A 25,235-nucleotide genomic window follows, 5' to 3' on the forward strand; every position below is an offset into this window, starting at 1 on the left:
TTCTGGACACGGCTGCTGTAGTCAAGAGTAAACTTCCATAATTGGTTAACCTTAACTCATTAGCATATATCTTCTACAATGCACAAAAGTGGAAAAACCTTTAGTTTATTTTCCACGTAAAAAAAAGCAAAATGAACATGACATGTTTACAATTTTTTTCCAGGTGGAGGCAAGCGTCCCTCTTGCCCCCCACTGAACATGCCCTTGCATTAGCTATAATGCCTCTTCTACCATGGTATTAAAGGCAAATAAATATTCATGCCATTACACACCATCCAGAAGTAATTTACACAAACATGAAACTCAGAACTCCATGTCACATAAGTCAGGCTTACCTATCGTACTCATGTAAGCATAGCATGATTCCCATGGAAGTTTTTTTTTATTCAGTTTATTTACAATAACATTGTTTTTCACATGCACGCACACACACACACACACACACACACACACACACACACACACACATACAAAGCAGTGCATCTAAGCAGGGGTGGCTGAAGATAAAATTTTAACCAGGCCAAGGTGAATTTTTTGCACCCCTCTACTATCCACCCTGCCCCCATCTTTCTATCAGTGGCGATGCTACATAAAGGGCAACTAGGGCACTGCCCCACAACAATTTTAACATAAAAAGTTCATCTGAAGAGACGATCGGTATATACGCGTAAATATTTTTTTTGTTTTTTTTCCTCAACCCCTACGTTGCTGCAACCAGACTTACAGGGCATGCACCCTGTGCGAGGTTAATATATTTCTCCGTCCTGTTGGAGAGAGTCCAATTTCGGCTCTGCCCTGGAGACGTGACGTCACTGACTGATCCAAACATTTACAGCATAGGCAAGGGACGGTCCCCTCACAATGGAAAAGCGCAAAATTCGTAGCCGTCTCTGGGCAGTAAACGAGGTGCCCTGCCCATTCATGTTTGCCTCATTCACCGTTCAGTGTTTCCAACGCTTGGTAGGCAGTTCATTCGTTCTTCCAGCCTGCAGCAATAAGATAGAAAAAAATCCCTCGAATGCTTTTCTTCGCGCTTGTTCCGGCGACCTGAAAAGTTGACAACACTTTTTATTGCACAAACTAGTCCCTCGTATTTTCAAAAAGATCCTCCTTTCCTCTTTTCTTCCCATTGTAATACGGATTTGGATTTGAGTTAGTGTGTGAGTTTGCGTTGCGTTCCGTCTGTGCGTATTGGTCGCTTATGAAATAATTAGTTTTTCGAGATTTTATAGTTACTGTACGTGTTTATTTATTTGTGTAATTGTGTCTGTGTTCCAGCAACTTGACATGCAGAATATCTTCGTAAGTATAAACGAACTTTTTGGGGGTACATGGCCAATGTAAAGTGTTGTAACTGAACTTAACGCTGCATCATCTTCCTACTAAGTCATTGATATTAGTGGATACTTGGTGAATATGACATTGAATCATGTAGAAACTTTAATATCTACGCCTTTCAATTCATTGACAATGGAAGAGAAACTGCAGTGTAACATTTTCCTAATCATTCCAGTATCTACCCAAAGTTTAGTTACTGCAAGCGACGTCAGTATTCGAGGTTTTTTTTATTCATGTATTTTTGTTCCATATGTTGCTGATTTTTCGTATTCCTACGTAGTGAGTATTTAATGCTCTTTGGAGAGATATCTTGATCAGAATGTTAATTTTATTCCAAATTGTTCGAACAATTTACTTACTCCATATCAAGGAACTCCCCTCAAAAACCTTAAAGAGGAATATAGAGGCTAACTGCCACCCTCCCCACCCAAAAGAAAAATGTGCCCTGCCTGACTGAAAAGGCACGCGCCGCCCCTGCTTTCTATCCTGATCCTCCTATTCTCCACCTTCCTCCAATAAGAAACATGGCAATGTTATATCTTTATAGTTTTAATGACGAAAAATAATAGCCTTATTTTTTAAATACTAGGTTAGTTAAAGTGGCCTTCCATGATGGCGCACTGGTTGCATCATCACCTTGTAATCAAGGGGTTCCGGGTTCAGTATCTGGTGGAGGCACATAGTGGTTCGGATCACACTTTAAGCTGTAGGAGTCCAGATTAGCCTTACTGTGATTAAAGTGGACTTAAAAGACAAACTCCACTCAACAACTAAGTTAATTTATTTAATGCCTACATAGTGACATTAAAATAACAGTAATCTCAGCTTAAATTGTTACCTGATTATGAATTATGCTATGCAGCAATAATTTCAATTAATTGTTGTCAACAAAAAATCCAAATCTTTTCGAAACAAATAGCCACCTACCTGGTGGTTTGGATTCCACTTTAAAATGTAAGTCCAAAAACACTAAGTTGCTGACCAAGGCAGTTTATTAAGATGAAAACACTAACAGGTAACGTTTCAACCCTGTATCAGGGTCTTCCTCAGAAAAAGAAAAGTTTAGTTCTTCTGAGGAAGACCCTGATACAGGGTTGAAACATTACCTGTTAAGTGTTTTTATCTTAATAAACTGCCTTGGTCAGCAACTTAGTGTTTTTAATATGGAAACAAGGGTTAATTATATTACAAATGTAAGTCCAATACCGATTAGACTTTCTGTGCATAAAGTAGTCTAAAAGAAGAAACTGAAATAGTCACTTATTTAATGATAAATGAGGTTTTGGCGCTACTCAAGGAGGACGACCACCCAGCCCTCAAACTGCCCCTGCATCTAAGGGTGTAGCTTGTGTATCATATTGGTTGTGAGCTAGGCTAGCCCTGGCATACGCACACCCACACCCACCTACGCACACCCTGGAGAAGAAGGGGAAGAAGAAAGGACAGCAACGCCCGACCTTTCTCCCTTCCTCTTCCTCTTCTCTAATGATAGAGTTTGCAACCAGTGTGTATAAAACCTGATAAAACTATTCTATATCCTCTGTTGCAACACTATTAATCAAGACGTCTGGAGGATTTTTTCCAGGGGGGCAAACAAGGCACATTTTCTCCAAAATAGTGCTGTTCCCTAAAAAACATTGCTTAATTTTGAATTTATGGTGTTCATGCAATAATTAACATATTATTGTGGCTAAAATGAAATTATATGTGTGAAACATAAAATTTTGTTCGACTTTCATTTTCCAGGATGGGGCATGGCCCCCCTTCCGGACGCCTATGCGTCCGCAGGATTTTTTTTTTTGTATGGGAAGGGGAGGAGGGGGCAAACGAAGCGTTCTCAAAATATGGCTTCGGTTTGAAATTATCGTGTTCCCGCAACGATCTGTACCAGTTTAATTTGCGCAAATTACGGTGACAAATTGGTGAATTGCGTGTTTGAAATATAATTTTAGTCTGGCCTACATTTTCAAGTGAGCTAGCGCTCCTTAAGACGTCATTGTGTAGATAGTAATAACATATTTAATTTGATTCCTTATTTTACATTTGCGTCATATCAGAGTATTAGAACAATATTTTTCTCACTAGCTTTGCTTCGAGTTAAAATTGAAAATCATGGTAGTTATTTTTTTCAAAACTTATTTAGTGATTTTTTGTCTATGATTTACTTATCCTGAAACAAAACAAAAATATTAAGCGCACCCGCTCGTAGACCTAGGCCGAAAACATAAAGATAATTTTCTATTTATGATTCATTAATTCGATGTAATATGTAGTAGTGTGAAACTCAAATTACATTTGGTTGGTAAGAGACGGTGGAAATGGCGTTTCTAGAGGTTTGTATGCCAGTTTTCTATGGCCTTTATTATCTATTTCTTTTAAGTAAATAATTCTTGAGAACAGGAATGCTAAATAAAATGTTTTTCTGTTCATATTATTGGAAGATATCTAGTATAACGGATAATACAGTTATTGTTATGTAATTTATTTGGTAAAAATATCAAAGCCGGGAAACGGTAAATTTCTCGTATCGGACAAACGGCTGAAATTTGCTAGTTCATTTAATTTGAATATTCGTACTTACGTATTCTGCATTGAGAAACATTGCTGAAGGTGGCATTTCGCTTATTTCACGGAAATAAGCTCTATTTGTGACATATCGAGTAAGTTTTCTTCGTTTCTTTTTGCCTTCGGTAACACGCAAAATGACGGTCACAGTTTCACTACCGTACTGGGCATGCAGTGTTTCCACCCCACTGCACCCAAAAATACCTACGTAGCCCCACAAACCATTGACGCATAGCCCCACGAACCATTCATACATAGCCCCACGAACCATTTCCGGTAAGGTTAGGTTAGGTAGGGTCACGTATAGGTTACAATAGTTAAAACTTGGTTTCGAAAATAATATGCGTAGCCCCACACACCATTCTCGCATAACCCCACGAACCATTGACACAAAGCCCCACGAACCATTGACACATAGCCCCACAAACCATTTGCTTAAATGTACCTTCTTCAGTTACAAAAACACGTGTTTGGAAACACTGACCGGGATTACGTCATCAGACACAGATGTAGCATGTGTAAATGGATGCAGGAGCTTTCGTGCATCGGTCAGACATTTATATCGAAAAATAGATGATTTACCGGCAAAATTCAATGAACGATGCGAGAAAACACTTTCCAGAACGTCCACAATTCTAAAGAAACTGCATTCGGTAAGTAATTTCTCCTGTAAATTTGAAGAAATCCGTTTGTCCGATACGAGAAATTTACCCAAAACCGCGTATTTGGAAACACTGACCGGTTGTTACGTCATGAAACGCTTGCTTGCAAATATTTGGTTCACATAGTAGACGGACATCAAGGGAACAGCTTTCTTGCATCGGAGTGACATTAATGTCGAAAATTACATGATTTACCGGCAAAAAAATTTCAACGAGGTGAAAACAAACTTCCAAGACCTTCCTAAAGTATAAATAAAGCCATTTCAGTAAGTACTTTCAACTGTAAAATTGAAGAAATACGTTTTGGGGATACGAAAATTTTATCCGGTTTTGTAACTGTGTAACAGTTTTAGAACGTAAATAAACGTGAGTTACTGTTCATCATTTCTGATTACGAACTTCCGACAACATGACGTGCACAGGATCAGTGGCGTGCTCAATGTGAGGTTGATGGTGGTTAACCCCCCCCCCCCCTTCGCCCAGTATCTCTAAGGCTATTTACGAATGGTTCGTGGGGCTATTTATGAATCGTTCGTAGGGCTATCCGTGAATGGTTCGTGGGGCTATATGTGAATGGTTCGTGGGGCTATCCGTAAATGGTTCGTGGGGCTATTTATGAATGGTTTCGTGGGGCTATCCGTGAATGGTTCGTGGGGCTATTTATGAATGGTTTGTGGGGCTATTTATGAATGGCTCATGGGGCTATCCGTGAATGGTTCGTGGGGCTATTTATGAATGGTTCGTGGGGCTATCCGTGAATGGTTCGTGGGGTTTTCGAACCCAAAAAAAAATTTCTAATTTTGAAAAACAAATTTAACTATGTTTCCTAACCTAACAGAACCAAACCTAACCTTGCCATGCATGGTTCGTGGGGCTATTTATGAATGGTTCGTGGAGTTTTCGAACCTGGAAAAAATACAAAATCAGTAACACGAAAGTAGGTATTTTTCTATGAAGAAGGGTGCAACATTGCATAACCACTGATCATGGACTACGCTAGTCAAGATTTCTCCGCCATATCGTGTGTAACGCAAGCAAAAGCGAACAAAATAAAAATACTCGATATTTCGAAAATTGAGATTATTTGCCTGCAAAAAACGAAACGCGAAATAGAGGAATCCTTACGAATGCAGAATAGCTATGTAAGTATCAATGTGAAAAATACGAAAATAAGGGAATTAGAGAAGTTTGGTGGTTACCGAAATTTTAATGTTGCGAGCATCTGATGATGTAATCCCGGTAAGTTTTTTCACTATATTGCCCAACCTAAAGCATCCTAACCTAACCTTACCGTGATGTTGCGTGGGGCTATCGTGAATGGTTTTTGCGGCTATTCGTGGATGGTTATATGATCCAGAATGGTGTTTGGGGCATGCGGGAATGGTTTTTGGGGTAGTTTTTTCACTATATTGCCCAACCTAAAGCAACCTAACCTAACCTTATCGTGATGTAGCGTGGGGCTATTGTGAATGGTTTTTGGTGCTGTTCGTGGATGGTCATACGATCCTGAATGGTTTTTGGGGCTATGTGCAGTGCTCTAAAAAATGTCTTCAAAGCTAGGCGCCAACTCTGAAAATCAGGTGCCAGGAAACCACCTACTAGCAATTGTGCATACTACACCGTGTTTCAAAAGTCGCGCAACTCAAACTTTTAAAATGTATATTATGAAAACTGTAAGAGATATTTACACCTGGTTCTCTGCACTAAACTGATCATGTAGGCTATCACTGGGTTAATAAATTTATGTTAGGATTTATCCAAATAAAAGCAATTACATTATTTGAAAAAAAAAGAACATTGTTAATTTGCTGAGAACTTCTGAGAATTGGTTTTCAACAATATTAATAAGATGTATTCTTTTTAACCAGTAAGGATGTATGTTTGGTGAAAATTACCCAGCCGATTTTGAAATATGTTTTTGATTGCTTCTAATTGTTATGTACCCAATGGGACCAACTCATGTAAACGGCTTGCACAAATAGAGTTAGCATAATGAGTGTCGGTACCTTGAATTGGCTGTTAGTTATTTCGTTGGTTCTGCTTGCAGAGCCATAGAAACACTGCCTGGGTAAATTTCACCCAACATGCGCTCATCCGTTTCAGTTTGATATTTCAACATATTCTTTTTATCAATTGTATAATTTAATGAATTGTTCAAAAATAATAAAATTAGATTCATCAATGAAGGTATTAGTATTTACATGCTTTAAAACAATTAAAATTCGGACTTAAGAAGTAATTTTTCTTCTGGGTATTTTTCACCCAGTGTGCATTCTTACGTTATGACAAGAGCACTTGTCTTACCACCGTTTTTTACTTCATTTTTTCTCAACTGTATCTTTGCATAATTAAATAAAGATATTCAGACTTAATAAAATTCGATTAAACATTGTTATTTACACGTTTAAAAATAATTGAAATTTGGAATTAAGAAGCAATTTTGTATGTGGGTATTTTTTACCCAGCGTGCATTCTTACGTTGTAGCGGAAAACGTGCATTCTGCTGTGTTAATTTAAACTTGGGTAATTTGAACGGAAGTTTATTCCCCTTGAAATTGTATTTAATGATGCATGTTCATGTTAATTTGAAATTTGGAAAAAGAGTTTACTGTACTTTTTTTGTGAAGAAAAGTTGAACTGATTATAATTTAGTATGCTGGTATCACCAGCTGAATAAACTGAATGTTCTTATTTTCAGTGGAGGCGGTTCAACTTCTTTGAACTAAATAAGGACGTGGATGGAGGACAGATAGCATCTGTAATAAAGGTAATGTATATGTGTTGTTTTATGTTTTTATCTGAAAAATTTCATTGAACTGTTTGAGCAAGATTAGCATTTTGAAGTTTATTTTTCAATTTTTTTCTAAAGGAAGTTAAAACGTGAGAGGAGGTGGATTACTTAGTTTCACTTAAGAAAAAGGAGTAAGAATTAGGGCTTCAGCAGGCCATGCATTTGCAAAGAAAATGATGGGGAAATGCTTGCAGCCGTTGGCCAAGCTGTGGAATTGAATTGTTGAATCCAAATAGTGGGGAAGACCAACCCTGCTCATTTTTTATTGCGTTTTCGTGACACCCCCGTGCATTGTGTTCAGAGAACTTGGATGAATACATATGGCATATGGTTCCATACATCTTTAAATATGTACAAATTATATTGGTGACAGCACTTTTGAATCACCCCGTATTTCATTACACTTAAAATGTAAAATAAAAACAAATTATTCCATTCAGCAAAATAACATATTTTATTAAACATACGATTCTTTTAATTGCTATATATGATCCCGCACTGCAAACAAATTAACTAAACTTAAAAGTAACACTTCTTCCAGGAAAGTAAGAAGTGACTAAAATAATAAGGTAGACAAAAGTATCACAGACATACATTTTCCAGGCGATTTATTGGGTGATGCAGATTATCAGTTGAGCTTAAAGGTCTGACATTTCTTTCAGTGGCATGTAACAGTTGTTGTTTTGTATTCATTAGGAAGCCAAGGTAACTGCTTCAACCAGTGGCAGAGGGCAGCTCGTGTTCGGAGATTCGGAAGGCAACATTCATCTCATTAGCCGACAGTACCAAACTACAACGTTTCGTGCGTACGAGCTGCATGTTACATTGGCTGAACAGCTTAGACAGGCAGCCTTGCTGGTTACCATTGGGGTGAGTAACATTTTTATGCTAAGGATGGCCGAATGTGAATAACATTATTTGGATATTGGATAATGTTTTATCTACAGGGTGTCTAAAAATTGTTGCACTGATGTTAAATCACAGTATTGGTTTAATTTGTCCTCCATCAAGTTCCACACAGCCTGCTGGTGGAATTGCAGGTTGTTATGCACATGGGGAATGTGGTATAGGATCTAGCCTCGATTCTGGTTCAGTGGTGGACCAGATTGTGAATGTTCACACTGTACACCCAGGATTTCAGAAACCCCAAGAATGCTAAGTCCAATGGATTCAAATCCAGCGAGTGTGGGAGCCCAACATCATTCACTCAACATAAGGAAACACATCAATTTACTCTTTGGCCTGTGGTGTTTGATACTTCAGATACTTTGTAGATATCAGATATTTACATACCATCCAAATATGTCGATAATGAAACTTTTAACTCTAGCTTACCTGAGAGGAAGAGGGGGGGGGGGGGGCTGCAGATCCACCACCTCAGACCGACCACCTCTATTTTTTCAATTTTTCAACTGTTACAATTTTTATAAAAAATTGAAAGTAAATTACATTGTTCCCTAGGGTGTTGCCAATATTTCTGTACTACTTTTGTTCATAAAAATTTAACTGTAATGTAAATAGAAGCCAAAATACACTAGGTGGGACTATCAGGCATCATCTTTGAATGCATGCTATTCGAGACATTCATGCTAGTGAGAGTGCACAATTGGTTGGTAATAATGGTAAGTGAGAGTGCACAATTGGTTGGTAATAATGGTAATTATTATAACTGACGAACAACTACACCTCTATGAACAAAAAAGCATTAATGAAAAATTATTGTTTTTTGCGAGTTTTAGTGAATGGTAAAATATGTTTGTGACACTCGTGCAGTAATTAGTTGTTATTTCTTATTAATGATTATAATTTATATTAATAATTTAAATAATAAGTAACTTCATGTATATGGTCAACAAAGAAAGCAGTGAATCAATAACATAATGGTTTCTTGGATTTTAATGATAAAAAATGTGTGGGCCTGTGAGATAAGTACATTCAAGTCAGTTTCAGATAACCTAACCGTGTCACTACCTAAACCTTGTGGGAGTAAGAAAAGGGCCATGGAGGAGGACAAATTAAATGGGAGATTGCCTATTTTCGTTGTGAAGTGAATAGTAAAATGCGTGGAAACGTTGTGCCCTCACAAAGTGAATTCATTCAGAAATATTTCTTTGTCATGAAATAGTTATGGACCTTCGTAGCGGAGTTATAGGTGTCCATTCATCAGTTTCATTATATCCCATGCTCATCATCGCCATTAGCCGAAAGTGGCAGAAAAGCGACGCTAAATAACAAAAATCAAAACAGTGAAAATTCAAAAATGAGAAATACAGTTGAACAGGAGATTGAGATACCAACGAACAACTGAAAGCAAAAATTGCTGGTTTTGTTGCCCTTTCGCTTGCAATATGAAGTTGGGACGGGAAGGGACGTCTTTGCGGGTACTCAGGTAGCTGTCTTCATTCGTAAACAGTTCTCGTCTTAATGTGACAGAACTGCTTGACGTAAATCCTCTCCGTGACTCAACTACACGAGAAAATATTTTCAAGGAACTGGAGGCCATTTTGAAAAGGTACAGTAGTTATAATTTAAGTCATTTCCTAAATATCTGGGAAACTAAACTAGAATTGTCCACGTACAAATTTCTTGCCAAAATGTTTGCACAAATGTTACCACTTTGTACTTGAAACAAACAAACATGTAAAATAGTATCACTGGCTATGAAAAATAAAATATTTGTTTTACCGGGTGTCGCAGAAGTCTTTCCCTGATTACAAACTTTATTCATAATCGCTGTATGCAAGGTTAAGATGTGAAAGTGGTGCCAAAATGTTGGAAAACTAACCAAGTTTTTTTGTTGCAGGTTTGAGTAACGTGGCTGTAGTGTAGCAGTGTCAGTGCCCAGAAAACCGGAAATGTTCACAAATCGGGAAAAAGCTCAGTGTGTCCCCTGGTATCATTAGGCAACAAAGTACAATTTGCACTTTGTATGTACGAGACAATAAACGTTTGTGTAAGATATCATGAAGATAACTTTTTGGCTGATGAAATGACTATGGTTGATGATCGGCCACTTCTTGGTAAGTCAGCAACAGATTCTGTAGTCTTGAACTTGTCATACCACGACTTAATGCTCTCGACATTGGGCTGCATCTTTCCATACATTGTTTGAAAGTTCCTCTGCACTGTTATTGGTGACCAGGTCTAGTGATACCAGAGGACACACTGAGATTTTTCCTGATTTGTGAACATTTCCGGTTTCCTGGGCACTGACACTGCTACACTACAGCCACGTTACTGAAACCTGGAACAAAAAAACTTGATTAGCTTTCCAACATTTTCGCACCACTTTCACATCTCTACATTGCATATAGTGGATATGAATAAAGTTTGTAATCAGGGAAAGACTTCTGGGACACCCAGTATTTTATTTCAATAAACATATGAGAATTACAATTACATTATTTTTCATTACACTTATACATATATGGAGGAGAACTATTGCATCCCCTTCCGATTGCTAAGTTTTGGCACTTATTTTCCATCCTATATAATTTGTGTTACTATAAGTCTAATCACTGAAATCTCACCCTCCCACCATCAGGGGCAACTTTCAGTTTTAGAAATCAAGGAGTCTGGGTTGGAGATGTACGGCCCGGAGAGTTTTGGTATTGTCGTTATGTGGCCCTACTTACGAATTGAGTTTGACATGGCTGATGTACAGCATGGATAACCTAGGGTTAAGATTTTCCAAATGCTTTCTGCTTTCCAAATACATATACAAAATTATTATATTTGAAAGATGAAAGAAATAAAGTTGTATTGTTATGTTTTCATTTCTAGGAAGATGAGCCTGGGATCAACCCTGTGATCAAAGTCTGGAATTTGGAGAAGACCGACAAGAATGGCCACCCAATGTGTGTAAGAATCTCTCGAGCCATACCTGGGAATAAACCAACGCATGCAACTGCATTGTGCGTTCATGAAAATTTGAACATTATGGCTGTTGGTTTTGCAGATAGCTCAGTCGTTCTCTACAGAGGTACGGTGTAGTCTTTTGTCTCCCTCTGCTACTCTAATCGAAAGTTCTTGATTATTATAACTGTGGCAGTACTTTCTTGTCACACTTAATAGTCATGTAAACATTTGATTTGATATTTTGACAACTTCAAATTCTCATTGGCTACCTGCAATGAAGCACACATCAGTAATATGTGTGTGTTGTGCAGTGTACAACAGAACACGGAGTGAGATCTGCAATTATTATTTTCTGTCAAGCGCATGTGTGCAATACAGGATGCCTGAATTTTCAAATTCTTTTTTTTTTTAATTAATAATAATAATTCAAGTTCATTTATTGAAATTTTCATTACTCTTTTTTCTTTACTAACGAGAACAGTATATGTTTTTCTCATGCTTGTGTGTTTACTGTATCACATGTATCATGAGATTAATAACCATGCCATTATAAATTTTTACACTGTTGCTAGCTGAATTTTAAAATTTGCAGTGATACACATGTATGATAGAGTCGGTTGTATATTATGAGGTATTGCATAGTTATTCATGCTGTTGCCAGTTGAGTCTTCTTTAGGAAGGTCACTCCGGTGCAAGAATTAATTACTTTTAATGTAGTCGTGTATTAATTAATAAGTTAAATGTTTTAAGGTCACGTTTCAAAATGTGTAGCTTTATCATAGTTGGATTCAAGGCTATCTGATCTTAGCCCCTATTTGAAAAGTAAAATTTTTGGTTCTTGAGGAAAAGGGGCTGGTGCATGAATTATTTTTAGTTTTGTTTACCCCTGATACAATATATTTATTTGAGAAAGGACAAAGTGTTATACTGTCGGCAGTGTTTGAAAGTAATGAGTTACTTGTAGTAATGTTACTGTTTCAAAAAACTAGACGACCTCTCCGATGGTGTAGTGGTAATGTTATCACCTTGCAAGCAAGGGGTCCAGGTTCAATACCCAGAGGAAGTGCATTGCATAGTGGTTTGGATCCAACTGTGAATACTTTAAAATAATAGAAAAAACACCCCTCTTAAGTAACTAGTAACAAATTGACATTCGGGACGGGAAATGTTGGAAATTTCCCGAAGCTCTGGAAATCTCGAATTCTACACGTCATTTTTACCTTAAGTGATTGTTTGTGCATTTCTGGAATAAGAACTAACAATGTATGATAAGTTCCAGACACTTACAATGCAAAAAAACTTCGAGAATTGATGACTTTTTCAAATGACCATTCGGTATTTCCCAACTGCTCGGGATCCCGAAAAGTCAGGAAACGAAGTTATTTCCCAAAGTCAGGATCAGGATGGGAATTTTTTTTCCCAATCCCGGTTCTGACTTTTCAGGATCCTGCACACCCCTAGTGAATACTGTTACATATATTTTTCTATAATATGTTTGTGGTTGCAACTTAGTATATCATTTCATTAGCAAATGATGTGTTTATGGTAAGTGTGTTAATAGTGGCTTCAGAGTTCCTTTAGGTTCATAGAAAAGACGTGAATGGTCTTATTCTTGATTAGCAATGTATTTTAACTGGTGCGCATTTGCCATAATAGAGATTTTTTCAATTTCCGATCTACCCTTCTTGAGAAGATAAACTATGAACTTTATTAGTATCAGCTTAAATTTCACATTGTATAACCGATTATTTTGAGGACTGATTATTTCTTCCGAGAAGAAGGAGGTTAGAGAGTTTAACACCCCTCGGGCAAAATGAACTGTCCTTACTAAGCATTGTGTAAAGGGACAAAGAAAAACGCCGTAAAGTTTTTCGAGCAGTGTTTGTAGAGCCTTTCAGTGAAATGCCGCGTTGCTTCGCGCGTTGGCTGCAGAAGTTTACATGTAGCAGTTGGCGTCGAGATCTCTGGGTATGGAGAATTTGCGAATTTAATAGTGCTATCGGCAGCAAGTTGCAGTTAGATATTCGTGGACTGTTTGCCTAGTGGACAGTTAACAGTGACCTGTGTTCCAGACATTTGAACGTTAGCGTGATTGGGAAAAGAGCGCGTGGAATTCTATTTAAATACAGACTGTTTTTCTCGTAGCACTTTTATAGCGCGAGAAGTGAAAAGATCACTGCAAGTGTGTAGACCAAGTTCGACCTTTGAACCATGAATTCGGCGGTGAATTACTTCGAGGGATAGACGTCGAAGATCTTCGAGGGAAAGAAGAAGCGGCGGAAAGAAGACATCAAGGAGCTTCTGCCAATAGTATTCCCCCCCCCCCCTAGTGTTGAGAGCTTTCGAGGTGTGTACTTTTATATCGGAAGTGTTGATTACAGTAAATGCGAAAGCGCAGCGCGGAGTAAATTTCGGAAGAAGGTCGACCATTCTTTTAATTGAGTTTAAAGTGTTTTTTTTCTGTTTATTAATCCATGTTACTAACCTAAGATTAATCTAAGGCAACTGGAGGTAATTTTTGTATTAGTTTTAACTATGTAAAACAAAGCCCTCAAGCTTTCCAGGGCAAATTAAATATGTATTAACCACTAGTTTATTTTAGAATTTTGTAATAAAAAACAGTAAAGAATCATTGGGGTTTTCTTAAGCAGTTTTAAAGTGTAAACTAGAAATGTAAAACAAAAATATGTTCTGGCGTAAACAAAACGGCGACCCAAAAAGTCCAAAGTCAACGTTTAATGTTATAATTGGTTCATTCCTAATATTTATTGTAATTCTCCTTGTGTGTACATATTGCTTGCATTGCGCAACTTGTTTCTACTGTACGTAGTGTGCGATATAAAATGTAACCATAAAAGGATGCTTTATTATAAACTGTTTTGTTCTCTTGTTTCCAAACAGGTGATGTTACGAGGGAAAGAACTGTGAAACAGAAGATACTGAAAGGTGACAATTCAGCGATCACTGGCTTGTCATTCAGAGGCTCTGGAAAACCAACGCATCTGTTTGTAGCCACCAAGGGAAGCGTGTTCCTCTACAATATTGCTGTGAAGGATAAAGAGCAAAAGGTTAGTCACTGTCTTTGCTGCATGTGCATGAAGGTAGAGTTATACAGTGTGTTCGAAAAGTCCCCGCACTCATACTTTAAAAAAAAATGCTACTAAGGTATTCATCTGGATGAGTTGGCAAGCCTGCCAGTAGGGATTGATATGACCTTGATGAACGAGTTTATGTTATATTTAGAGCAGTGTCCCTGTTACAGTCCTAGTGTCCTGTCACAGTTTGTCAACAATGCCTTTTAAGCACATTGTCCACTTAGATGCGGAGAAAGGCTACAACAAAAAGCAGCAGAACTTCTTTTGTCTGCTTCTATTGTAAACAAATGGTATAATGTCCACAACAGGGGAACTGGCATAACCGAAATGGGAATTTCCGTGCCAGAAGACTACAGGTTAATCGCCCACTGAGATGCCAGAAATGCATCTGTTGCGTTCTGTTGCCGCGTTGCAGTGGACGTTAATCCTTGCGTGCGTACACAGCGAATCACTATGTTGGAAGCATACTTTGAGTATGTCGTGTGTAAGATGTCTGGAGAAATGGAGAAGTCAATTTCTCGATGATCCGGCATCAGCTATAACCGCAATGGATGATTCTTTCAAATTTAGTTTCAATATTCTTTTTTTGTATTTCAACGTGTGGAAAGTATTTTGCCATCTTGTCAGTGTGTTACCGACCTCAGAGACCGCTTTATTACTCACAATTAGTTTACAAATTATTTTTTGTGTACTTCAAGATATAGTTAGCAAATGTGTGTATTCATCATGTTGACAAGTTCAATAAATTATAAACACAAAATTCTCAAACTTTTGAGTGTGGGGACTTTTCGAACACACTGTAGAACCTTGATATGAAGGCACAATTAGGTGATGTGGGGGGGGGGGTAGGGACCCACACATTCGTGAGGTGATGTGATCAGCACCTTTACCCCCACCCCCTAGTTACCCATTGATTTGAGGCTGGGTGAATCCCAGAGCTGCTTTATCCTGGGAAAAGGCTGGAAAAATTCCAACAGATCACCCACACCTAGGGTTACCAGATCGCTATAAGGGAAATGTAGGACATGCTGTCCCAAAATGTAGGACACACAACATTCTCAATAAATAAAGAATGGATTCTTAATGGATTTTTAAATGCAAAATTTCAAAACTTGCAATTGTACTAAACAATGCACCTCTTACTACATGATTTAATTTTGATATATATTTTATTTGATATATTTTATTTTACTTCGCGTTTTGTGCCTCTTGGCTAATTTGCGAAGATGGGGATGGGTGATGAAATGATGAAATTGATGAATGGACATTCCCAAACAACCATGCCCGAGCAGGATTCGAACCCGGGACCCTTGGCGTTGCAGCGCGATGTGCTAACCACTCAGCCACAGGGTCAGACTCTACATGATTGAAGTGTTACTTCTCGGAGGAGCCAATTTTTCTCAAAATATATTTATGTTAGAAGAGGCAGTCAAATTGTTTGAAATTATAGGGACCAGTACCAAACATTTCACAGACTTTATGAAGAAAATACATTTGCATTATGACCTGTATTGGCAAACAAATATTCAGCAATTACCATAATTTGAAAGGGTTCCAGAGTTTTTAGTTCAATTACGGGGTTTCTACCAAAATAACAAGTCCAGAATTTTTGATTTTTTCTGGACTTTTCTTGACCTTTTCTTTTCGTTTTTCTTAACGTTTATTTAATCGACCTCGACTTAGGTAAAGTTGGAAATTAGTAATAAAGAAAATTAATATTTATTTAATGAAATATCCCTACCAAAGTTTTATCTATTAATGCATCCTGGAGTGCATTTGACAGACTAGCAAGGCATTGGCATCTTGACTCACAGAAAGTATAATCTTATGTGGGGCTTTGTGTCGGTTGTCCCATATGTTTGTGACTATCCCTTCATCCATCTTATCTTAATCACCATTCATCCTCATCTTCTTGATTAGCCAAAGGGGCAGAAAAGTGAAGTAAAATAAAATAAATCAACCAATCAGTCATTGTGATAGCAAAAATTCTTGACCACAAGAATAATGTATTGCCTTTTGATTGATTTCTTGACCTACTTCTTGATTTCTTTACTTTTTCTTGACTTGCAAATAACCTGAATAACTTTGTTCTCTATATCCCTGCTTTACAATCAACATTTTGAATCAGTATAAAAATTTCCACTCGGGCATTGAACAGTGATATCAGCAGTAAGTGGTCCCAAAACTTTGTTCATTAATTGCTTCCGTTTTCCCATTTGTTTTCTAGCGGGACAAACATTTATTTTCTCTTTTGGCAATGACTGAATATCTATGTTCTTCTTAAAGGTTCACATAACCACTTTTTGTAGATGCAAAATAATCTAATTATTTTTTAGTGGCTTTTATTTTATTTTATCTGCAATGTTTCGTCCTGGTTTCCCAGAACTTTTTCAAGCTACACCAATGTGACAGTCAGATTTACCGTCATTATTATTATTATCATTATTATTCATGTATGTAGCGGTAAAAGACGTGTTGATTCAAAGTGTTGAGTGTTTTAATTTGTAAGATTACATATTTGATTTTTGCCAAGCCGACGGGAGGAACGAGACGTTCGCGTGTGTTAAGGGTGAGCACCTGAAGGGCCACGCTATGCGTCTAAAGCTTAGGAAATTCGACCGTAATGACAAACATTTAAATATCTCGGTTTCCAACGGTCAGATTCATGTGAAACTTATACCAGCGCAGCGGCATGTGTGCAAGGACGGATGTGTGGAGTTTCGTCACGATCAAGCGACAATTACGGACGCCAGATCAAATCGGTTCTAATTGATCAGTTTGTGGACAGCGATTGCAATTGAGCTATGGGCGACAGCCAGGTGGAAGCTTAATCCACACAAGTAAACTTCGGACACGGTCCGTCCTAGTTTGGAGACAATAGAGCGTGGTGGAATAACCTCTTCGGAAGCGTCACTCCAACGTGCGCCTAGCGTCCTTTTTCAAAATCCAAATAAAACGAAGGACATGGTTTTTCGTTACACAGTCTTACCACGATCCTTGTAGCGAGAGCAGCTCCGTGCTACCTCTCCATATACAGTTTTGCCGCAATTCTTGGAACGAGAGCACCTTCGTGCTACCTTTCTTGTACAGTGGACTTTGTTGTGTTGTGCGAACACCAGTGTGTGTGTGATAGGCAGTAAGTCTACACGAGTGCGCCTACCTCAACCGCTGGGGGAAGTTGAAGCGAAACAGTGTTTCCGTGATTACCTTACGCCATTTATAATTTTTGAGAAACGAGGAACACCGGAAACTATGGCGGGCTAGAGGGAGAAGAGAGATGAGGGCGTTACGTCGATTCGCCCGATGTCAGAAGAAGCTACGCCGATGATGCCTATCCGCCGCCATGGAGAGAGAGAGAGAACGTCGAACGCCGCCCTATTGATACGCTGACGATGCCTACCATCCGCCACATTGACGCCCCGACGACGCCTACCAGCCGCGACAGAGAGACGTAGAGAGAGATGTTGACGCCCCGACGACGCCGACGACGCCTACCAGCCGCGACAGAGAGACGTAGAGAGAGATGTTGACGCCCCGACGACGCCGACGACGCCTACAACGACTGCTCAGATGCGACGTCCGAACCGCGCCATACCACGGAGATCCACCGATCCCGAGAGGAAGAGGAGCCGGGGGAACTAGGTGTTTGAACCCTTTTTGCATCTTCATCGTCACGACCAAGGAAACCTTTCGCGTGGATACTATGTGTTTTCAATCGCCCATAAAGACGCCAGGATGCACCCCGGAAGCTGAGAGATGGTAAAGTATTCATCTGTGTGAACCTTAACACGTGACGGCCCGATTGATTTAGAAAACGCCCCCTCAACTCGAACTTCATACCAAACTCCCGTCGCGCTTGTCATTTGTAATCTATTCGTCTCAGGTCAATTTTTCGTATTCCTTGTGATATTTTTTTTTATGATCTTAAATTCATTGTTGTTTGTGCTCCTTTGTATTTGTTTAAAGTGCGTACTATTAGAGTAAAGCGCCGCCCGCTTAATTGCATATTCTACTTGAGGTTTGTTCATTTTTATGTGTCAGCGCTGTGTCGCTGCTAGCTATGTCCGGTCGCATATGTGATTATTTGTTAAAGTATTTGCCTGGTAATGTGAATTGCTCGTCGCGGCGAAGTGTTTAAGTCCCGCCTGCTAGAGAGTATATGTTTGCGCCACTCAACGGAGGTTATTTGTTATGTTTGGAACCACGTGAGGTCTTGTAAAAGGAAAACGTCCCCCCCACGTGAATGTAATTGCCGTTGAGACGCCTTTGTTTATACTGGTCAAGTAATGTATGGTCACCACGCCGACTAGTTTCTTTTTTAAAAACAAAAGGTGAACTTAAGTAAGGGCTGGCTGGCTAGGATTTAAGTAGCACTGGAGCAAAATCACAAATGACCTGATTAGACAAAAAGTAAGATAAAATTAATTGAGAATGCAATAATTAGGGCTTGTCGTCATAAAACCTGTACATGTCATGTATAATTTCTTGTGTCGATGACCCCAGGAGGATTGAATCTGAGAGAGAATGTGAGAGTGCAAGTGCGGGGACCTGTAATAATTCCATTTTTGTTGGTTATGAATAGAATATACTTTTTATTTTCATGTTAATTTTGGGCTATATCATTTTCGTATGCATGTCGCTACCCGTGATTTTCAGGTATACAGCTAGCCGCTTCCCGGCTACAGGTAAAGAGGTGGTAATTTGAAAGTACATATGTCTTTGTTTTTATTCGATATGGCTTATTACTATGCACTGTTGGTCACCGGTTCCCACACACGAACTTAACCTGGACCGTAACGCTATTTCGCTTGTCCGAGGGAGATTTTGCCGCCTCTATCTAGGTAGTGGTAGCATTTGTTTTCCCGGGCAAGGGAGGGCGTAACATACACCAAGATATACATACAGCAACTGATGAATGAATCAAAATACCAGGTGTATAAGCTTAAATCTGCTGTTTTGTAGTCAGAAAAACACATGGTTTGTTCATAGAAAGCAACAAGAAATTTATTCAAAGTACTTGCCCTCACGAGCTACACATTTTGCCCACCTCTCGGGCAATTTGTGGATATCACGCCAAAAAAGTCCTTCTCTTTCGAGACAAACCACTCATCAAGCCATTTTCAGACGTCTGCATACGAATCGAAGTGCTGCTCAGCGAGGGTGTGGCCCATCGACGAAAACATATGGTAGTCGGAAGGGGCCAGGTCTGGTGAATAGGCGGGATGGGGTAGCACCTCCCAGTTGCGTGTCTCCAAGTAGTTTTGGACCAGTCTTGATGTGTGCGATGGGGCGTTATCATGGAGGAAAATCAGCTTGTCATGCCTTTGTTGATAATCGGGCCTTTTGTGACACAGAACACGGAGCAATTTGATCAGTTGTTGGTGGTAGCGGTGGGCAGTGACAGTTTCACCAGGTTTCAACAGCTCAAAGTAGGCGATACCCTGTTGATCCCACCAAACACACAGCATCATCTTCCGGCCGAAGCGATTTGGTCTCGAGGAAGATGTTGATGGTTGGCCGGGATCAACCCACGATTTCTTGTGTTTAGGATTCTCGAAATATATCCACTTTTCATCGACAGTCACAATCCGATGCAGGAAAGACTTTCTTTTTGTCTAGCAAGCAAGATTTCGCATGTGTTTTGGCGTCTCTCCAGCTGCCGATCGGTCAATTCATGCGGCATCCATTTTCCGATCTTTTGAACCTTTCCCATGGCACATAGATGCATGGAAATGGCTGCTTGAGTAACACCCAATTGCTCGGCAAACATCTTTTGCATTTGGGTATCGTCCTCGTCCAAAAGAGCCTGCAATTGATGGTCCTCAACCTTCCTGGGCCGATTTTCACGCTTCTTGTTGCTCAGGTCAAAATTGCAGTATTTGAACTGACAAAACCAATCCCTGCACGTTGTTTCCAATACATCGCTGTCACCATAGGCCTCCACAAGCATTCGATGCGATTCGGCAGCCGATTTCTTCAATTGGAAGCAGAAAAGCAGAGCTTCCCGCATATGCTCTTTTTCTGACACAAAACTAGACATGCTTACCACAGGAACACTGTCTGTTGTTGTCTGCACATGCTGACGATGTGCACTGATTCGTGTTGGCAGATGTCCAACTCATACAAACACCAGGTATGGCGGGCCCATGGTAGCTTCATACGCTCACTAACGCCATCTATGAGCAAACAGCATATTTAAGCTTATACACCTGGTATATTTCACTATTGAGTTTAGAAGCGCAGTAATTGACTTGTAACTTGCATGATTTTTTCTTGTTACATATTTTCCTAATTAATATTATGTGATGCTCAAAATGTAGGACATTTATAATATTTTTCAAATTCATAAAGCTAAAATGTAGGACATGTCCGGGAGAAAATGGACGTCTGATAACACTACCCACACCGGAAATCGAACCCAGGTCTTCCACGTGTGAGTCAGATGACTACCACTAATTTATAAGTTATATAAATAAGCACAGTATCCTGAGGCAAGTACACCTGCTGAGGGGTTTGTCGTCTGTGATGATCAGAGAAAGGATTTCTATGTAGTAAACCAAAATATGGACTTAAAATTGTAAAAAAATTACCTTTTTATAATATAAGATACTACACGAGCTATATAAAATACAGTCTCAGCATTGTAACTATTATCATGACTTGTCTTGAAGAGAAACCAGAAACGAATCCTGTACATGTGCCACAAAATCGTTACTTCTGGCACTGCTGTCAGGCACACAACTAGTAGTGAGGGTGGGTTGCTCAACACTGGACACTCTTCCAAAGTTGCCAAAATAATGTTTGTAACAACCACCTGCAGATGATCGAGCCCTCATTCTCTATTGTTGACAACAATTGTAAATCATGACGAATTTCAAGTAATTTCCAATAGCAAAAGCAAACAGTTGGGAGGTGAAAAAAAAAACAATATTGTTTGGATGACAGAAAACTTATAATTAACGCAATTGGAGGGTATAAAAATGGTCGTAAGCTTTTGTTTGTTTAACGTCGCTTCAGACTTGGTTGGTAATTTGCAAGAAATTCACCCAACTCATTTGGTCACACGGGGACATGTAGTTATTGAGCTAATATGGAGTATATGTTGAGAAATGTTCTGAAATATGGAAATAATATGTAAAAATAACTAAAATATGTAAAATATGAGCCAAAATCTAATACACTGTATGTACAAATATGGAAAATAAACAGAACTGAATTTTTCAAGTCTACATGCCATGATACGCAAAGATAATACAAAATATAACTGAGTTCAGCTTCACACACAAACATGTTCTTACATATAAATCCGTTCCCTGGTGGTGATATTCACATGCAGTTCACTGTGAGCAGTGGTGGCTTGTGGTGAACCAAAGTGGAGGGGCGACAGCTCAAAAATTAGCTTTACTTGTAATGTGAGTTTAAATGTTGAATTTCGTATATAACAGCTAACATGATAAGAAATTGATATATTCAAATATCATGTTTTGCACGTTTGCACATATTATGATAAATTAATAATTATTTAACAGTAATGCGAAGATTACGAAAGCTGGAAGAAGAAATAGAATTCTAACAGATTTAGTCGAAGCATTTTTTAACTTTTTAATTTTTTAACTTAACAGAAGGGACATTAGATTTTACCCAGCTTGATAAGCACAATGACGATTGTTTACATGCATTGAACATGAAAATTACTAGTAAAAAAAGTTACACAGAAAAAGTTTCCTGTCCAACATGACTAATTGATGTGTGAAATAGGACAGCAAAGTAAATATCTCACTGGAAAGGTGATATCTGCATTACCAGAAGCTCTACAGTAGAAACTTCAAACTTACCAGAAATCTTTTTGAGACATGCTTGTTCTACATTCAAATTCGGTCTTGGTTTTTTATGTTTATTTTTTCATTCTGGTAGAAAAAATTCGCACCGACAAGTTCTTCACACTGATCATAGCGACAAACGCACAACTACAGCACACAACTACCGAAAAAGCTTCACTTCTCCATGGAAAACGTCTTCCCAACCGGTGGGTTTATTGCCTCGGGGTTGCCAGACAATTTTGCCAAATTTTCAGAAATTTGTAGTTCACAGGTTGTAGCTGCTCTTGCTGAGTTTAGATGACGTGTTTCTAATTTATTTAACAGCCGGCTTGAAAAAAAATTGCAACAACTTTGTCACATTATCAGGAATATTTTGAAACATGCTAATCAAAACATGTAATTAAATCTAAATGATGTACTCTACATCATTGTAATCCAAATGCACTTTCGCCGGACTGTGGCCGAGTGGATAGTGCAACGCCAAGGGTCCCAGGTTCGAATCTCGCTCGGGCTTGGTTGTTTGTGAATGTCCATTCATCAATTTCATCATTTCATCACTCATCCCCATCTTCGCAAATTAGCCAAGAGGCACAAAACACGAAGTAAAATAAACTAAATCAATCAATCCAAATGCACTTTCCACTAAACTCAGAAAAAATACAACGCATACATGCAATAAGTTCGCAAGTAACAAGAACCTGTAGCCGACTTCCGTGACTAGCATACCGCATTACAAAGCCAGGAGTCCTGTTTCGAATCCTGGCATGGGCATGGGTGTTCTTTGTGAGTGCCCCTCCATCAATTTCATTATATCATCACTCATCCTCATTGTCATGATTACTGAAAAGTAGCAGAAAGCGACGATAAATAACAAAAATCAAGCAAGAGTCTGTACCTTTTCAGTTACCGATATTTTCTTTATTCATTGGAAATTGCATTATTTATTGCTCTACTCTTGTCATAAGTGAATAAGATTTTGGAATACAAAATGATTTGTTTTCAACAGTTCGTAATTTTCTTTCTTATGTTAACTTCATTGCTTCTGGCAACTCTTCATTGTTTACCGTTCTCTCGAGAGAGGGCCAGTTTCGCCTAGGTGGTGGGTTTCGGACAACAAAACCCTCCATCCTCCCATTCACAGGTCCCGCGCATGTTACTTCCCCAGTTCCCTCGCTATGACGGTATCATAATGAGTACTATCATAACGTGAAAAATAAAATAATTCTATTAGTTGAAATTTACGATTTAAGTTCGTATTTGGTGGTTTATATTTGTGCAAAATTAATTTGCATCACTTTGGCTTTGTTCTAATTGAAGCACATATCTAAACTTCAAGCATTTAAAATATTTTTATAATTTAGCGATGTAATTTGGTTTGTGCAAAGAAGAGACATTTAAACCCACGATTGGTAAAGAAAGTCTTCATGAATTAAGTAATGATAATGGTATAAGATTGATTACTTTTGCAACCTCAAAGAATTTAATTGTGAAAAGTACCACTTTTAAACATAAAGATATCCATAAATATACCTGGACTTCTCCAGATGGTAAAACTCATAATCAGGTAGATCATATTCTCATTGATAAGAGAAGGCATACTAGTATAATTGACGTTCGTACACATAGAGGTGCTGACTGTGCCAGTGACCATTATTTAGTAATTGCTAAATTAAGAGAAAGACTCTCAGTGATAAATCATAAGCAACAAAATCTAAAAGTTATAAAATTTGATACAGGAAAGTTTGCTGATGAAAGAATTAAGAAAGATTACCAAATTAAACTGTCAAATAGTTTGAGGTTTTGCAGGATTTAAATGATGATGAAAATATAAATGAAACAGACGTAAATAAGAATTGGGAGCACATACGTAATGCAATAGAATCAGCAGCTAAAGAAACTATAGGATACCATAAACCGAGAAAAAGTAAGCCATGGTTTGATAATGAATGTCATAATCTAATAGAAATAAGAAATCAGTCTAGACTTAGGTGGTTAAATAACTCGGATGATACAAATCTAAGCAATTATAATACAATAAAGCGAGAAGTTAACCGCACGTTTAGAAGTAAAAAAAGAGATTACTTGAAAAGCAAAATTAACGAAATTGAAACAAACAGCAAAAATAAAAATATCAGAGATTTATATAAAGGTGTAAATGAATTTAGAAAGGGGTGGCAACCTAAAGTAAACTTGATAAAAGATAAAGACTGTGATTTTCTAGCTGACCCAAGCGATATTCTAAATAGATGGAAGAACTACTTTAATGACCTTTTAAATGTCCATGTAGGAGATAAATCATAAGTGAATGAAGTCCACACAGCAGAACCTTTAGTTCCAGAACCTAACTTGACTGAAGTTAAAGATGCTATTAAAAGGCTTAAGAATAACAAAGCACCTGGCATTGATTTAATACCAGCTGAGTTAATTAAATATGGTGGAAATTCATTAATATGTCAAATTCATAAATTAATTTGTTTAATATGGAATAAAGAAGAAATCCCTCAACAGTGGAAAGAATCCATAATTGTTCCTGTGTTTAAAAAAGGTGATAAAATGAACTGCAATAATTACCGTGGAATTTCTCTACTCTCAACAACATACAAAATATTGTCTAACATTCTTTTAACAAGACTAACCCCATACGCTAATGAAATTATAGGTGATTATCAATGTGGATTTAAACGTAACAGATCAACTACAGATCAAATTTTTCACATCAGACAGACACTTGAAAAAAAGTGGGAATATAATCAAAATGTCCATCAGGTATTCATTGATTTCAAAAAAGCATATGATTCGGTCAAAAGAGATAAATTATATAATATATTAGTAGAGTTTGGAATACCTAAGAAGCTTGTTAGTATGATAAAAATATGCACCAGTGAAACAGAAAGTAAAATTCGTGTGGGTAATAATATGTCTGACAAATTTATAATTCACGATGGGTTAAAACAAGGAGATGCATTATCTCCATTGCTCTTTAATTTTGCCTTAGAATATGCTGTAAGGAAGGTAAAAGAAACTAAAGAAGGACTAAAATTAAATGGTGTGACTCAGTTGTTAGCATATGCAGATGATGTAGACTTACTGGGGGATGATATAAATA

At 38.1% G+C, this 25,235-nt stretch overlaps 1 protein-coding gene across 1 annotated transcript in view; it reads left to right on the forward strand.

Annotated features, from left to right (window-relative positions):
* Window positions 1-3,531: 3,531 nt before the first annotated feature.
* Window positions 3,532-25,235, forward strand: part of Vps11 (vacuolar protein sorting 11) — an 83,557-nt gene continuing 61,853 nt past the window's right edge. Inside the window, exons 1-5 of the mRNA XM_083132193.1 lie at window positions 3,532-3,671; window positions 7,264-7,332; window positions 8,053-8,226; window positions 11,140-11,338; window positions 14,116-14,282. Of these exons, the coding sequence (XP_082988319.1) occupies window positions 3,657-3,671; window positions 7,264-7,332; window positions 8,053-8,226; window positions 11,140-11,338; window positions 14,116-14,282 (624 nt within the window). The 5' untranslated portion in view covers window positions 3,532-3,656. The remainder of the gene's footprint in view (window positions 3,672-7,263; window positions 7,333-8,052; window positions 8,227-11,139; window positions 11,339-14,115; window positions 14,283-25,235) is intronic.

This window comes from Lepisma saccharinum, chromosome 12, assembly GCF_977018435.1.
Source record: "Lepisma saccharinum chromosome 12, izLepSacc3.1, whole genome shotgun sequence".
Lineage (NCBI taxonomy): Eukaryota > Metazoa > Arthropoda > Insecta > Zygentoma > Lepismatidae > Lepisma > Lepisma saccharinum.